Source organism: Larus michahellis, chromosome 6 (assembly GCF_964199755.1).
Source record: "Larus michahellis chromosome 6, bLarMic1.1, whole genome shotgun sequence".
NCBI lineage: Eukaryota > Metazoa > Chordata > Aves > Charadriiformes > Laridae > Larus > Larus michahellis.
The window spans coordinates 52092407-52109390 of NC_133901.1; the positions used below are offsets into that span (position 1 = coordinate 52092407).

At 47.7% G+C, this 16984-nt stretch overlaps 1 protein-coding gene across 10 annotated transcripts in view; it reads left to right on the forward strand.

Annotated features, from left to right (window-relative positions):
* Positions 1-16152, forward strand: part of SEC31B (SEC31 homolog B, COPII coat complex component) — a 35875-nt gene extending 19723 nt beyond the window's left edge. For 7 of the 10 annotated variants that reach the window (XM_074590064.1, XM_074590061.1, XM_074590060.1 and 4 more), the window contains 12 exons: positions 512-638; positions 2036-2181; positions 3457-3630; positions 4258-4446; positions 5117-5330; positions 5726-6052; positions 7142-7246; positions 10054-10106; positions 11349-11495; positions 11912-12028; positions 13443-13514; positions 14254-16152. In XM_074590064.1, coding sequence (XP_074446165.1) covers positions 512-638; positions 2036-2181; positions 3457-3630; positions 4258-4446; positions 5117-5330; positions 5726-6052; positions 7142-7246; positions 10054-10106; positions 11349-11495; positions 11912-12028; positions 13443-13514; positions 14254-14433 — 1851 coding nt within the window. In that variant the 3' untranslated portion in view covers positions 14434-16152. The remainder of the gene's footprint in view (positions 1-511; positions 639-2035; positions 2182-3456; positions 3631-4257; positions 4447-5116; positions 5331-5725; positions 6053-7141; positions 7247-10053; positions 10107-11348; positions 11496-11911; positions 12029-13442; positions 13515-14253) is intronic. The other 3 variants (XM_074590069.1, XM_074590068.1, XM_074590070.1) reach the window with 2 other exon arrangements.
* The last annotated feature ends 832 nt before the right edge of the window (positions 16153-16984 follow it).

Genomic DNA, 16984 nt, shown 5'->3' on the forward strand with positions numbered 1-16984 from the left:
TTTTCTAATTATGACAACTTCATGTTGCCCATCTCGGATGTTTGTGTTCTCTGTATCTTTCTTTTAATCTTCTGCCTCAGCTCTCCATGCTTGTAACCTTTGAAGCATACTGCCTCTTTACAGCTCAGCTAGGAAGGTCCTGTCTTATTCATTGACAAATGAGGAAGTGTAACAAGAGTTACACTATATCCTAACGCTATATTCCCAATCATTGGTACTAGCTGCTTTGAAACAGGATAGGTATTAGACCAATCTTTAGTCTTGCCTAACGTGGCTGTTTCTGTATTCTTTTAAATGCTTTGTTGTGCTTTTTTACTTTCTTTAGAGGCATCAGGTTCCAATTACTGTTAACGTTGGGATGCTGGGATTGGGGGACCTTAATGTACAGTGAGGTAGCTGCTGCACAGGGGGAGATGCGCGTAAAAGTGAGCTATCCCTCTGGGTGCACTTGCTTAAGAAATGAGCTTATCTTTGTCTTCAGTGACTGACAGGCCTTCTGCTTTCCTTACAGCTGCTTTCCTCCATTGTGCAGCAGAACTGGCAAGATATTGTTTGCACCTGTGATCTACAGAGCTGGAAGGAGGCACTGGCCATCTTGTTAACATACTCGAAGCATGAGGACTATACTCAGCTCTGTGGTATGCAGTGTACTACATTTTGATACATATGATTTGAGGGTAGATTTAGGCTAGATATAAGGAAGAAATTTTTTATAATGAGAGTGCTGAAACACTGGAACAACTTGCACAGAGAAGTGGTAGATGCCCCATCCCTGGAAACACTCAAGGTCAGGTTGGACAGGACTGTGAGCAACCTGATCTAGTTGAAGATGTTCCTGCTCATTGCAGGGGGGGTGGACTAGATGACTTTTAAAGGTCCCTTTCAACCCAAACTATTCTATGATTCTATGATTGATACAATTTCCCTTAGAGGAGGGCGACTCTGGACTGCTTACAGAAAGAAGTGGATACTGTTGAGAAAGGAAAGCACTCCTTACTCATTACAGCTACCTGGAACTTTATTAAATAAGTGTGGTCTGTTGAGTTAGGACAATGATAGCTGTAGGAGGACACTGTAGCTGAGAGTCATAGTGTAAAGTTATATATGCTGATATTTCCTGTGACCTCTACCAATAGCGTGGAAAAAAACAGGATAGGCACTAGACTGAGACGCTAAGAGGGTGATATTTATTATTTTATTTGGGGGAGAAAGGGATTTCCTTGACAGTAAAAGGTCTGGTGGCTTTACTCCATCTGAAAGAATTTTACCATTCCAGCACATTCCTCTCCCTTTTAAGCTTAGAAACAGGGGCTAATAAATGTTTGATGGCTTCAGTAATTTCATTGGTCCTTTTAATAGTCCAACATGCTCAGCAACTGGTTGTTCTGAGAGTCAGAGGACAATCTAGTGACTGAATCTGATGAAGTTACTCATGTTGCTTAGCTGGGAACTGGTTCCTGGCTGATGGGAACAGCTAAGTGCTGTTGGAGAAATGCCAGCACTTCATACGTGTAAGATGACACAACTTGAAATGCAAGAAAACATGACATCTTTTACAGGCCAAATTGTAAGGGTAGAAAGTGGCAGTGGCAGTGGTGATAGTGTCGTAGCTCCAGCTCACCTTTATCTCCTAGTATTTGCTAAACATTGACAACTACCAGTTACTAGCTGTCCCTGGTACTGGACACTACTGTTGCCTGGAGATTCCCACACCTCTTTGGAGAAAAAAAAGGGTTGGATTTTTTCACTGAATTAATCTGTAACTTTTAAGGCTTTTTCTTTCTTTTATATGTCTGGGCAGACACATAAAAATTGGCAGGTATATAAAAAATTACTTCTTTTTTCAACCAAGTTGGCTTTGGGATTCCTTAATGATGCCCGTTTCTCTGTGTTATCCAAGAATTAGGTGCAGATCCAAAGCTGTCAACACCTTTTCATGCCAAGCCAGAGTAGGATTGCTAATAGATGAGCACTGGGGTAAATGAGGTCTTCAAAAGAGAGTGTGTTAAATGTTGGCTTATTTCTTCCTGTCCAGACGTGCTGGGTGCCCGCCTAGAGTCAGAGGGAGATGCAGCCCTGTCCAATGATGCCTGCCTCTGCTATATCTCATCAGGCAATGTGGAGAGGTTGGTGGAATGCTGGGTGAAAAACCATGAGACTTCGTCACCCCTTGCCCTGCAGGTACAGGTGCTAATATTGGTTTGACTTCTCTTTAGGCCAGTCTGGTAGCCCCGATCTGTTTGCAGTAGCCCATCAAACAGAGTATCTGGTTTCCAGCAGACAGTGGAGACCTGTTCGTAGTCACCAAGCTGTCATCTCCTAGCCTGAATTACGGGCTTACATCTAAAGGAGACTTGCACCCTTAAACACTAAGGGTTTGTGTGTTTAGAGAGTACTGATTACATTGCACAGAAGTCCAGACATGGACAGGAGTTATGGCCTTCCTGCCTGTCTTTGTATACCGATGTCCTCTCTGAGCTTCCTTTTAGTCAGGGAAGTTTAGACTGTACCTGTTTTCTTACTGGTAGTTGCCTGGGAGTACATTTGCTGCTGTGCTTATCATGTCTAACTGTAATGCTCTAGTTATCTGGCTGTACCTTCAGAACATCCTCTGGCAAAATAAAATAAAATCTAGACTGTATTATTCCCACTGCAAGTAGAATGATCGCATATGGGAAGTCACAGCTTGCAGATGAATCAGGGCTTCTAAGTCAGTGTTGTTACCTACCTGTTACACTTAAACCAGTCCCGACTAAGTCACTAACTCCTGTTGTGTCCACCAGTCACTAGAATGAACTAGACAAGTCTTCCACTCAGATATCTGCAGATAATGCCCTCTGCTAGAGTTCCATGTTTTTCCAACCTTGCTAGTGAACAACAGGAATAACAGCAACAAAAAGGCATCTTCATCATTCCTGGCTATGTTTGAAACTGGCCTCCTCCCAGATATCAGCTATTAGTCAATGACGCATATATCATTCTACAGCTATAAGCATTACTTTGATTTCTAGGAATTGAAGGAGCTTTGAATAACTAAAAACATTCTGATCTGTTTGTCAGCAGTAGTAGTTTTTCCCTAGTGAATTTCTTCTGGTATGGTTTTAATCCTTCCTCTTCTGAGCTGATAGCCTGTAACTCCTAGAGTTAGTAACTTGCTAGTAAAAAGATCACAGTTAATTGGAATGTCCTTGTGGCTTCTGATTTTCTTTGTTCAATTACCATAAAAGTAGCAGCATCAGGGTTTGCTTCTTGGTTCCTGTTTTTCTCCATGAAGCACACCTGAGGAAATGGTAATCAGTGGTAGTATCTGGTGCAGAGCGGAGTAACTTCTGTTCACATTGGACGTGATGTCAGTTGAAAGTGGGGAAAGCCATCTGCTGTTGTCTCGGCATGAGATGGACCGGTAAAGTGATTGAGATTCTGAGGTCTGTTTCTTCCCTCCTCGTGGTTATTCAGGATCTCATAGAGAAGGTGATGGTGCTGAGCAGGTCCATTGAGATGCTCCGAGGCACAGCAGGACCAGCACCAGGCCCTGTCTTGGCAGAACGAATCACCCAATATGCCAGTCTCCTGGCATCGCAAGGGTGCTTGGCAGCTGCAATGAATTACCTACCCAGCGGCTCTAAAGAGGTGAGTGAGAAACAGGTTGTTGTGGGAAAGAGGTAGCATATGGGGAAAAATGATACTTTGTAGAGAGAGAGTTTGGGTTTTGACATGCATCAGGACTTAAGGTTTTACCTTAATTATGGTAACTTGAGAATAAAGGTGTGTTGGGGTTTTTTTTGTAGGACACGGCTTTTGTCTTAATTTGATTTTTCTTTGTATTGCCTTTAATTCAGGGAAAAGGAAGGGAGCTATAGAACTGTAAAATGGTTCCTGGAGAAAAATTCTGGGAAGCAGCTTTCCAGGGAAGCTGCATCTATCCTTGAAACTAGCTGGTAGAGCGAGGGAATGGGGAGGTCACCTTGTAGTTTGAAACAAATCTGTCTAGTGCCCAAGCGTGGTTAGGGGTTGGGGAGGGAAAAGCCTAAAGGTTGTGGGAAGGATTGGTGAGACTTCATCTGCCTGGGAATATGGCAGGTGATGTCCCAGATTGTCACTTACAGTTGGTTTGTTTCTTCCTGGAGATTCTGGGGAAATGATTAGTTTTGCAGGTTGATGCGCAGTGCTTTGGGTCAGGGTCTGCTTTGAATGCCTCCTCAGCACCTTCCATCTGAGGCTCTCAAGGCACTTATCCTAAAACATCGTTTGTTTTAGCTCCTGATCGAACAGCTCCGAGACCGGCTTTTCCATGCTCAAGGAGAGAATGTGGGTGATCAGCAGCCACCCCCTTTTCCCTACACTCGCGTCAATGTAAGTGTCATTAAACACACATCTCCAGTGGCCAAGGGTGGTTCTACCCCTGAAGGAGCAGCCCACAAAACAGGTCCCAGACATCCAGAGAAGGTAGGCCTTAAACTCAGGTGTTCATGACTTGGGGAGAGGGAGAAAGGCTACTGGGTTGTGGAAGGCATATGAAGTAATATAAGATGGCACAGATTGCGGGCATTAAGCAAACATCATCAGTGATGTCCTTCACTGGAGCAAACACAAGCTCTTTGATAATCCAAAAATATGCTGGCAAGCATCTTTTCACAGAGCCCTGGATGAGATTGTTAAAAGTATGGTGATCCACTGAGATCTCACGTACTGAGGGGAAAAGGGGGCTGTGGTTCACTCTGATGGGCCCATCTCACACTCATGTCTCAGTAAAATTAGTGTAGTATGGCTTAATCTCAGTTCTTGCACAAGAAAACTGTTCAGGAAGTTTTGCTTCCAGCCTCTACTACTTCATTATTGTTCCTTCATTAATTCCTCTGGTTGTGGTTCCAGGAAGTCACTGGCTCCTGAGGACTAATCCTTGTGAGAGCTGGAGAATACTCTGAAGAGTGTGGTTCCCAGCTTGTTGAACAAGTTATGTGGTGGGAAAGACCTTAGATCCAATCCATCCAGGGCACTGACAGCAGCAGCATCTTCTCTTGCCTGAGAAGTGACAGGGATAGAAAGAGGATCTGATTATATGTGTGTGCACATGACTCTGTCCACCATTTGCAAGTTCTTTGTTTTTTAATTGCAGCACAACTATCAGTCATCATTTGCCCCTTCAGCACCTTCTCAGCCTTCAGTGCCTTCCCTCTTCATGCCTCAGCCAGTGCCAGCGATGTCTGTGACACCTCACCATGTTACCCCTCCCCAGGCCAGCACGGGTCCACAAACAAGTGTCTATTCCAGAGGGCCTCCCTACCCACAGTACAACCTGGGCTTGGTTCCAGCAACAGTTTCAGGGCCAGGTAAGCATTGTCTGGTAGTTGTGTCTGTTCTCCAGGTTTTCTTACACTAAAGCCTTCAGTGTGGATGGCTGCTCTACTTTCTTCCTCATGGGCCTATTGTACTTGCAAAGAACAAGTCAGCTGTCTGAGAGCCTTCTCAGTGCTTCTGACACCTCTAGTTCTAGCAACTGTTGCTGCACGTCCACTGATACTAAGGATATATAGGGGTAGAGAAGCCATAGCTAACTTTGCAGCAGAGTTTGACTGATGTAGCCTGGGTTATGGAGGATACACCTGGCACGGATATTGTAGGGTATGACTTGGAGAACGGCAGACTTACTAGCATGAAGGAGGGCATCGGGAGTAGTTTGCACATGAAACAAGTGATGCTGATACACCCTCTTTCTCATTTGTAGCTGCGTCACAGTCTCAGCCATTTGGACCAGCAGGAGTCAGACCTGTTGGTCCTGCTCCCTTCCCCAGCCAGCCTTCTCTGCCAGGACAGTCCATGCCCATGACATCTCCTGGTGTTCCACCACCCGGACCTGCCCTCTTCACTCCAGCCTCAGTCCCATCATCTCAGCTTCCTGCAGCTTGTCCTCTCCCTGTGGCAAGCCAGTCTCCTCTAGGTTTCTCATCAGCACCTTTCAACTCTCCCATGAACATGGGTTACCCTCAGGGAGGTCCTGGAGCTCCATCTACTAAGCCCCTGCCAGCAGCGAGCATTCCTCCTCCTCCCACAGGTAAGTCATGCTTGTGTGACTTTTATGTCCAGGACACTCCTGGGTGGGGTTTGCAGTCCGTGATGGACACGGACCTTCTGAGGTCTGGTCTGTCACCATAAAGGCTGGATGTAGCGCTGAGGCTAACCTTACAGGCACATTGTGCTGAGTCTTGCTGTGGTGGTGAAACACAGCAATGACGACAATTTCATTCAGCCTGTTCAGCTGCTCTGTCCCCCAGGTGTGGTTACAAGATGCTGTCTCTTCAGGTCCCCAGTGCACCCTGAGAAGTCAACCACTCCAGAGGCATCTGCTCTGCCTGAAAGGGTAGTGGTTCCCAGGGAGAATGCCTGGTGGAAGGCTTGCTGATCTTGCCCCTGCTTATTGTAACTTACACAAGAAGTGGATTTGAAATGCTGGGAGAGCAGGGTCCTGCTTCTCTGTCCATGGGATACTTGCTTAGCTTCAGGATAAAATTCCTCTGTCTGCTGTGCTCTAGTTCTCCCCCTTTTTTCTTCTTCCCAGAAAGTGCTTGCCAGGGAATCACTTCTGGATTCCCCTGTGCAATGCTGTAGACCTGGAGCCTTTCCCCACTGGGGGAGGGAAACTCTGTAGTTTGAATCCAGCCCAGCCTGCAAGTATTACAAAGTCCTTGCTAGCACAATGAAGAAAGTGTTGTTGGACCTAGTTCCTAGTGGATGGGCATTCCCTCTTTCTATTTCCCACAACATCATCACATCTGGTGCTTGTTAATTTTTTGTTTGCTGTTTCAGGGGACAGGTTTAGCCAGGCTGTGGAGATCCCTAACAACAAGGCTGACAGTCCTTAGATTTTTTTGAGCAGATGCTTCTCCAAGCCACATGTATTCTGAGAGTGAAGGAACTGAGGCTTTGAGGTTTGCCTCCACCTGGCATCATTTGCTGAGCAGTGTTTAACCAAGGATAGCAAATCCCACTGTGTGAAGCCTGTGGGGACTACACGCAAAGGCTCTAAGCTAAGGCTGGACAAATTCCTTCTGAAAAGCTAACAGGGATAGTAGTCCAGAGACATTACTCACTGAGTAAAAGCTGTTGGTGACAATGACTTTCCCACCCTGCCTTGATTTTTCAGGTTTCTTCCCTTGGCTAGATCCCCACATGGATCATGCAGGTAGTACCCAGAGAAGCCTCCAGGCCTGTGGGGGAGGCAATGTTGCTGCTTCCAGTGAAATGTGGGGTGTGTGTGCACGCTTTACTGTGTGTGCATGCGTGCATGCTCATTGCTATTTGTTGTTGTTCCTTGCATGCCTGGGGAGCTATGCAGCTGGGGTAGTGGACATAGTTGTCCTGACAGCTGGGGATATTGGAAGTGAAGTGAAAGCATTGCACTCTTACTGATGAGTTTGGGTACAGAAAGCAGAGGTTCCAGCTTCTTCCTTCTCTACTCTCCTCCAGTCCTGGAGGAATTAAAGCATTCTCAGTCTCTGCGTCCCTTCAGGCAGTTGCTGGGCCAACAGGACAGGGAAGCAGCGCCTTTTCCTTTCTTCGTTCTCTAGGCAAGGAACAGGCCAGTGGTTGTAATTCATCTCGTTTTCTCCCTTGTACACTCCCAGCTTTTTGCACAGCTTTACTTGTGCTTTTGCTTTCCCCAGGTGGTTTGGAAGAGGTGGGTCCCAGCATGAGCAGTGGTGGAGTAGAGCTTCCCAAGCAGACTCTAGGGGCTGGAAAGCCCTTTTGGCTTCAGTTAGAGGGCAAGGTTTAGCTTTGAATCTCAGTCCATCTGCTGGGGAGGATTTGGACTGTAGAGATTTTCTGATTGATGCTTCGTACTGATTTCTCTGCTTGGAATTCACTGATGATGGAGAGTAGGTATCTTCCAGTCTACGTTGTCAGTGGGGTAAGGCTCAATGTCTTAGTGGGCTCTCTGCACAGTGACTGCTGCTTGCACCAGAGACCATCTGCCAGGCACGAAAGATTATCTAGGGAGTCTCAGCTTTGTTTAGGAAATCTGGGTACTCGGTATCCACTTATACCACCAAGCAAACTTTGTTGTGTGGAGTGAAAAGGAGTCGTCCCTTCAGCAGAGAAACAAAAGACCCTGATGTTTCCCTGTTAAAGGAAAGATGATTCCATAGCAAAGATTTCAAGCCCTTCCTCAGGCTGAAGATGCCCTATGGGAATTCACTGCTGGGAAGTTCCCGTCTCCTGGCCGCATTTACCCCCAGTTTTAATAGCAGCATATGGCATTCCCAGATCAGCAGTGCAAACTGGCTTCCTTAGGAATGCTTTCTTGCCTGGCATTATTGTTCTGGTTTTGATGGGTACTTTTCTTTAGCCTGGAAGGGGACTGTAAGATCACTCAGTCTGACTGGCCAAACTTGCTTGCTTTGGAAATTCCTGAACATAATCTGAGCAGCCCATGAACACATTTTTGCTAGCGCAGTGAAGAGAGATCTCTGCTTGTAGAAATCCCACGCTCCTGGGGAGTGTCAGGGACAGGGTGAAGGACAGCAACCTATTGGCTGATCTCCTTTCTGGCTGGGATAATCCCTGACTCCAGCCTGTGATGGTCTCGTTTTTTCTGGGACGGGCATTGCTGGAGACTGCTGCCATGGGGCACTCCTTTCAGGGTTGATGAGAAATTCACAAATAGCACAGGCAAGACAGTCAGTTTCATCCCAGCAAAATGCAGCAGGGTCCTCTTGTCTCATGTCTGATGATTAAGTGCCTGGCTTGCAGACTATAATTTAAATAGCTGTTTCCTGTGAGGATTCAAAGTGCTACTGGGTTGGAATAGTGCCAGGGACTGCTAGGCCACAGGCTCGGTGGGGGCCAGCAGAGTTCTAGGGCACAGAATCCCCAAGCTAGAAATAAGTGCCAACTTAATTAAACTACTGATCCAAACTCATCAGAGAGTGAGTCTTGAAATCATGGGAAAAGGGAGGGCAAAAAGAGGCTGCCAGAATTTTAATAATAAAGGTAATTAAAGTAATGAAGCACCTTTTGCATCTTTCCCCTGTGATTTTTAAAGCTCAGTTCAGGATCAGTGGCTCATTAAGTGTGTCACTGAGCTCCAGCAATTTTGATATTGCCCCTTAGAATTATGTCACTTTCTCACAGATTATTCCTGTCTCACGGGCTTGAGGTTATTAGAACTGGGGTGACGAAGCACAGTCTAAAGATGCAGGTACCCTTACAGGACAGCAGCAGAAAAGGTAGTTGGAATTTGACCTTCACAGAAAGAAGTGTGGTCACAAGTCTTTTGATGTCATATTGTCTGATGGATTTTTAATTACCTGGAGTGAGGTTAGAAGCTAGGTACCACAGAAGTGTCTACTGAGACACCCCTCTGCTCCCAAGGCATTTAATGGTTAAGTCTATTTCCTTCTAGTGGGAAGCCAGCAGATTTTACTAAGCTTTGGTTCTGAAGATTATTGTGAAAGGGGAAAATTTCAACGAACGCCCAACTTTCCCCCCTTTTGTCACAGCAACCTGCATTGCTGTGGACTGCTACCATGAGGCACTCCTGCGAGTGTTGGCAAGAAGCCCTCTCTCACCGGTAACAGAGCCCTCGCTGTGGTACCACAGCACTAGGTTCTCCATTTGGGGAACCCCAGGAGCTCCCTGAACCCTGCTGTGCACACGCATGCAGGTCCCGACCAAGGTTCACGCCTGACGCTGAGGCTGACTTCTGCAGCCTCTGCAGAATGCAGAAAGCTTCAGGTAGTTGTGAAAAAGCTTTCTGTGTGGGAGTGGGTGTGTGCCGGTTCCATCTGATCAGACATCACCTCATGAAGCCTGTGCGCATACTTGGATGTTAACAATGTCATTAAGAAAGAAAAAGGGAAGCAAGAGCAGTTCTTGGGCCTGTGAGCTGGGCCTGAAATTCCTTGGTTGAAATGGTCTGAAGGTGCAATGATGGGGGAATTGGAGACATGGGCCCTTTTGCTGAGGGAAGTTCCAAACCACGCAAGCAACCATGAATTGTTGCTGTTGCCACCTTCTGAAAGTCTGACATTTGTGTCTTGTTCTCTTTCCTGGCAGCTCAGGAATCTTGGACTGATCCCTCTGCTGTAAGAGGCCCTCAAAAGAAAAAGGTAAGCTTTCAGTTGCAGTATGCGTTGGTTGTCTTTTAGCCAGGGAGCTCTGTGCAACAGATACATTCTTATAAACGCTCCCTGTCACACTCAGCAGGTCTCATTCCATGTTGGTCAGTCTACTTCTGCATTACCTGTGTAGCTAGGACCGGAGTCTAAATCCTCTTGGCCCTTTGCCATCCAAACTCACATGCCATTCTCCACGGTGACTGTTTTGTAACATGGTTATCGTCTGTGATACTGCATCCTCTGTCAGTACTTCCCAGGCCGACTACAGTCACTTGTTGCTAGAAATAGGGATTTAATCTTATCCCCTTGCCCACACACTTTTTCTGACAGTGGCTGGGGGGGATCACGCTCACTTCACACCTGACAGCTGGGGGCAGCATTTCCCCTCAGCATAGTGAGACCCGCAGCGATTTGCCTCAGATGCTGATACCAACTGATAGGACACTTCTGCTGAAAGAAGTTGGGACAGGTGTAGCTGTGAGCTGCCTGCCATGTTGGCCCTGCTGCTCTCGCCCTTGTAGTGATTGCATAGGAGGACCTGTGAGCTGAGCTTTTATGCAACAAATGCTCTCAGTACCCCATTTCTATCACTGCTGCCTTCTGGCAGGTGAGACAAGAGGCTTGTTTGGCACCATTCCCACCCCCCACTCCTCTTCTTTAGCTTGGAACAGACTTCTCGCCCTTTTTCTGGCAGCATAGCTGGGAACCTGCTTCAGGCTGTGCTCACTACAACAGGATTAGCCTCTTGTTAAAGCCATCTCCTTTTGATCTAGCCCCGTCGGAGTGAATCTGTCCTGACTCTCTGGCTTAGCAGGGGCACGATGAAGTGTTTGCAAGAGGATTCTCCCCCCATGTCGTGGGATTTTCCCCAGCACTTGCTCTGTTGGACACTTTACTGCTGCTAATCTCTACATTCAGGACTCGTGCCGTCGCAGAGCCAAGGCGGCTTTCTGAGGACCAGTGCTTTCAGGGGCAACGGATCTGTTTGATTGAACAATTTCAGAGGAGTTTTCTTGCTGTCTCTTTGACTGTTCATCTAGGATGCAAGAGGAAGGGCCCCATGCTCCGAGTAAGGGGGCTGAAAGAACAGGGGTGTGTTACACATCATCTTGAGAACTGGGCACTTTGCAAGTTAGAAAGGAAGTTGAATTTGACTGTGCGGAATGTAACCAACTCTCTTTCCTTGGACTTGGTTTTCTTGATTATTTTTTTTTTCTTTCTTCTTGCTGACAGCTGCCTGACAAATTTACTCCTCCAGCCCCTATCACAGCTCCAGTAATGAGCCTGCCTGCTGAGCCCCAGGGGATCCATCCTCAGCTGTCCAGGTTGCAAGAATCTGGCCAGTCGCCCCCAGGAGCACCCAAGGAAGGCAGCCTGCAGGTACCCAGAGAAAGCGGGGCATTCCACAGCCACCAGCTCTTTGTCAAGTAGAAAAACAACTAAACTTCTGAGATTCTTATTAATTGGCAGCTGCAGGGCTTATGTTGCTCCCTAGCCCTTAACACTCTCTGCCTGAGTGTTAGAGGAATTGCCGGGGTGGAAAATGACACCTGGGTATGGACGGGAGAGAGGGAGGGAGGCCAGGCAGGCTGTCAGCCTGCTGAGAGTTGGGAATCCACAGAGGCCTGAAGCTATATCACAGTGTGAAGATGATAATCTAACTCTGTGCTTCCAGGTATTCTCTGGGTTTGTGAAGGGGTGAAATTCTTTCTGTTCATAGTTGCAGGAGAGGAATCAACCTGCTCCAGCCTTTCATGCTCTTGTTGCAGTCATTCAGCTTTTTCTCTCTCTGTCAGTATCACCAGCTACCTGTGGAGAGGGTTGAGAGGAAGGAGGTGCCACCTGAGCACCAGGCTCTGAAGACCACATTTGAAGGGTTGGTGCAACGCTGCTCTGCTGTTGCCACTGATCCAGTAAGTCCTCCCTTCTCTGATCTTTGGCTTTTTTGCCCTCATAGATGTTTGACTGGTGCTTCCTTCTTTTGGTTGGGAAAAGAGAGGAAGAGTCTTGTCCCAAGAACCCAGTTAATCTTCATCTTTCCTCCTTCCCTTAGGCTGTATGTTTGTCCATCTCTTGGGAACTGAGATGCATTCTCTAGCATTTATCCACTGCTTCTCATTCCCTCTCTGGACCAATGGTTCTGTCCTCCTGGCTTTTTGCTCTGAGAAAAGTAGAAAAAATGACCCAACTAATTCAGCTTCCTTTTTCACCAGCTTGATCTGTAGATAGTTCGTGCTGAGCTGGTATTACCAGCTATCCTCAGAGCTCAGAGGGAAAGGCTGAGATACCCTGTGTGGAAGAGAAAGCCAGACAATCTTTGTGTCCGAGTCACTGTAACTCCTCCACCCTGGTTCCTGGAAGGCTGTTGGCATACATGCCGCTTTGCATGAATGTATCAGGCCAGACTGTCTCGAAGCAGAAAAACGGCGTTTTCAGCATCACGTTACGTTGCTAAGTCTTCCTGGAGCTTGGGGGCACCATGAAGCCTTCTGGAATACCTCTGCTTAGGGGTGTTGGGATGAGCACCGAGCCCAAACTGCTGTCCCAGAGTCAGACAATTTGTGTGTAGCAGCAGTTTCAGCGTGTTCGCTCTGTGCTTTCTGAGAGTGCAGTACAGCACAGCAATTTCTGGGAGATAACCTAAAGGTTCCTTCTAGGGACAGAAGGGCCTGTTGGTTTGAGCTTAATCGCTCAGCTTACGTGGAGGTTGACTAGCTGGTTTGGTACAGCAATGCAATGCACCCAAGCTCCTAAGGCTGCCAGGCCTGTCCCAGCATTGCCCAGAGCCAGGCATTTCTAGCCACAGTATAATTTACCCATGAGTGGATTAACTGAGGTAGGCTTAATGGGGTCAGTCCCACCAGAGCTTCGGTACTCAGGCCCTTTCCTTGGTGGTTACCTAGGGTGGGAAGGATATTCCCTCTTTTCCTCAAGGAGACCAGGAAGAAGCTGTTGCTTAGGTCAGGTGGGGTGGGGCTGTCTGAATGCCCCATGGGTCAACTAGTGGATGTTTCTCAAGCTCTGGAAGCAGCACTCTGTCCTGTGGTCTGCAAGCACTGGCAGAAGGGAGGAACTCTTAGGCTGGGAGATGGGAAAAGGGGCAAATCCAGCTTCCTGTCTTGGGAGAGAAGGCGTGCATGTATATTGCACAGTGAGGGCATGGCTGGCTTGTAGCACAGTCCCTGGCTGGCAGAGGCTGAGATGCAACTGAATTGTAAGGTGCTGCGGGGAGAACAGTGGAGGGGAGGGACTAAGTGAGAACAACATGGTTCTGGGAGAGGTGGCTTTGAAGCTCTGGCAGAGCTAGTGATACCTGTTTCACTTCAGAAAACCCGAAGGAAGCTGGAGGATGCATTGCAGCGGCTGGAGTGTTTGTATGAGAAGCTCCGTGAGCAGGCGGTAAGTAGATGCCACCATTCCCTGTGGTCTGTCCAGGTTCCTGATCCCACCTTTGCACTGGGTTGTGGGCCTTGGTGTCTGTTCCAGTGTTACCAACACATATCCGCTTGAGAAAGCTAGGGGATTGCCAGACCTTATAACCCACCTTGAATCCAGCCAGCCTTATCTCGTCTTCCTTGAGTTTGGCCCAGACATAGTGTAAGGAGAAGCTGGGGAGGTATCTGGGGGGTCATTTTGCCCCCAGGAAGTATACTGGCATATAGACAGGTTCCAGACTGGAATGGACAATAGAGAGTAGTTGTTAAGTGTGAACCTAGTGTAACCTCTGGCCTTAGGAAATTCTGAAACTGTTGATGCCAATTGCTGGAAGGATAGCTATCAAGGGAAGAATCCTTTTAATATACACCCTTGTCCTCAGTGTCCGTATTAGCCTGAACAGAGACAGGATTCTGTGCTAGATGGACCTTTGACCTCCTCAAATACATCAGATATTAAATTAATGCTGAAACGTCATTACTTAGGATCTGCATTCACTGTAACCCAGACTGGGTATTAGATTAATGTTTGTTGTGGCCTGGGAAACCTAAGGACAAAGCAGGCTGTCCTTCCGGCCAGTGCTTGACTGTGTAGGTGCTGTTGGGTGAGGATGAAGTAGAGAACGGGAAGGAAGGGTGTGGAGGGAGGGAGGCCTGTGTTACAGTGCTGAGCATGCTGACTCATTTCTGCTCCCTCCCCACAGCTCTCTCCAACCATCCTCATGGGTCTCCATGAAATTGCCCGCTGCATTGAGGCTAGAAACTACCAACAGGGTCTCCTGGTTCACACCCAAGTGGTGAGCAGCAGCAGTTTCAGTGAGGTGTCTGGTTTCATGCCCATCTTGAAAGTCCTCATGACCATTGCCGGCAAGCTGAATGTGTAAAGTGTGGAGCAGCTGGAACAGTGCACAATGAGAACTGGTAGACTCCCTCACCTGTTGTTGTGCTGCAGGTTGTGGACTCTCCTTCGTACTCTGGAGAAGTGAGTCTGTGCCAGTGCCTGGAACTGTGCTGGGACAGCATGGCTGGCCCCATCCACTCTCCAGAAACCAACTGGGGCCTGGGACTCCTGGAGACTGTTCTTTCTCTCTCTTCTTTTTCACTAGTCTGAGGCTGCTTCCCAGCCCAGGGATCTCAATTTCAGGCTGTCCAGGTTACACAGAGATCCTCCCTCTTCCCTGTTTCCCTGGCACAAAGGGGAAACTCCTTCCTGCCTAGGGTGACGTTGCTTGTTTGTTCTTTTTTTTAGGAGACAAACAGGGCTGGCACCTGCAGTGCCACCAGACAGAAGAGCCTCAGGCTCTATTCCCTGCTGCAGTTTAAACTGCCTGAGTGATAGCTGGGCTCCTTTGGGACTTAAGCTGGGGTGTCCCTGCTCTGTTGGGCTGCAGTGAGGATCTCTCCTCTGGTTCCTCCTTTTTCTTCATTCTTATCCTTGACTCACCCTCTCACCCCTCTGCACCCATGTCCTGCTACAATTAGGGCTAACTGCCAGCTCGCTCTGGGCTAGCTGTGGTTCTCTCTCTTCTTCACCCATCCCTCTCTTTTCATAGTTGAGTCTCCTGTTTACCTTCTATCTCCCCTCTCTTATATCTTTTCCCCCATAAGCTGCAGGCTTGAGCCCTTTATGTTTCAGGCCCAGGGCTGGATCTCCCTTCTCTCTCCTGGGACTCTCCCATTCAGGAATGCTAGCAGGTTGGACTGCTCTATGCACTCCTCCCCAGAGCTAGTCACATCCTGGGTTTGGGCTGAAAGCTGCCCTCTCTGGCTCCTGGCCTTTTTCACTTCCTTTATGTTAGCACAGCTGGCCTTTTGCCCACTGGTGTTATCTAAAGGCTTCCCACATTAGGCTTTTCAAACAGTCTAGGGGCTTTAAGAGCATCAGGGATTGTTCAGGTCCCATAAAGAATCCCCTCGAGCTACTCTGACCAGCCCAGACTTGAGCACGGGGAGACAGCTCACTGCTCCAAGTGTGGTGCATTCATTTTGCCTACAGTAGCAGATAGATACAAAGGTAGTTCTCAAAGGCCCCTTGGCACTATGGTGGCAGAAATATGCCGCAGGAGGTGATGCTGTTAAGGATGTGGCTGTGCTGAGTCTTTTCATCACTGTGGCGTTTCCTCTGGGGTAAAATAGATGAATGAAACATATCTGTCCTGCAGAAGAAGTCTGGCTGGGAAGGCAGATAAGATTTTAGGGCACATCTCCGTGTATGTGTGTGTGTATCTTTCCCTTTCTTCCTCCCTCCTTGCCTTCCTTTCTCTCACCCTCTTTCATGCTAACCAGGGAGCGTAATCGTTGGGCCCTAGCTGGGAGCAAGGCTTCTTCCTGACATTTGGCTACAGCCAGCCCATGCTTCCTCTGCTTGCTGCTTGAGTGGTAATGCCATTGTGGGGCTGTGGTTCAGTGACTTACGCAAATCAGCCTGCTCTGCCAGGAGACTTAGGAGGGAGAAAAATCAGAGAAGCGAGGGAGAGGACACATCTCATTCTCTCCTTTCCAGGTCAAAGTGCCTCCTTGTTGCTGCTGTGTTGTTTCTATTGCTGCGGTTTGATGCACTGAGAGATTACAGAACAGTGAAATAAAAGCTGTGTTTTGTGATACTGCTAGCGTGGGTTTTTTTCATAGGCTTGTCACCTCAGGCTACATGGGACTTCCCTCAGTCTGCAGGGCGACCCACTGAGAGCTGAGTTCTCAGCTTTGGTGAGGGGGGCAATTGAGAACTCTGTGGGGCAAACCAGATTCTGAGCTCTGCTGATGTGGGCAGCAACCATCCTGGTGTGGTGAGACCCACTCCATAAGGCTGCAGGGTGAGAGAACTGATTTTCTCCAGATCACCTGCCTCAGTTGTGACTGTTCATCTGCATCAGACACAAGAAGGTCACCAGGATGGCTGAGGTTCTCTTGGGGAATCACAGCAGTGTTGGTGATTTTTACACCAGACTTCAGGAGTTGGAAGTATGCCAGTAAGTAAACAGAGCACCCTTGATGAGATCCTCTGCCATTGGAAATCAACGTTACACCGCTGAAGCCATGCCAAGCCACTTAAACTAGGATGAGGATCTGACCTGTGTGGAAATCAGATTTATACCATTGAATTGTCAGTTCTTACCATTGGTTAATAACTTCTGAATGGGTTGGCTGATTTAATTTAAGCTTTTAAGGAGGTAAGAAGGGTGAAGTGAAACATCGGTACTGAGATAAAGTCAGGAATCAAATTAGCTCCTGCAAAAAGGCTGATGTAATCTCAAAAATTTTTGCTTTCTTTTTCCTGTCAGCTGGATAACTAGCATATATGTACAGGCCAGCCAGTCAGCACACCTGAAACTGAAATGTGCAGGACTATATTACCTGGCTTGTGGTTGGAGGACTTGGGAGGAAGTTAAGGTTGACAAAGATTGTTGGATGGGGAAGATTTGAAGGGCTGTTGCTGGG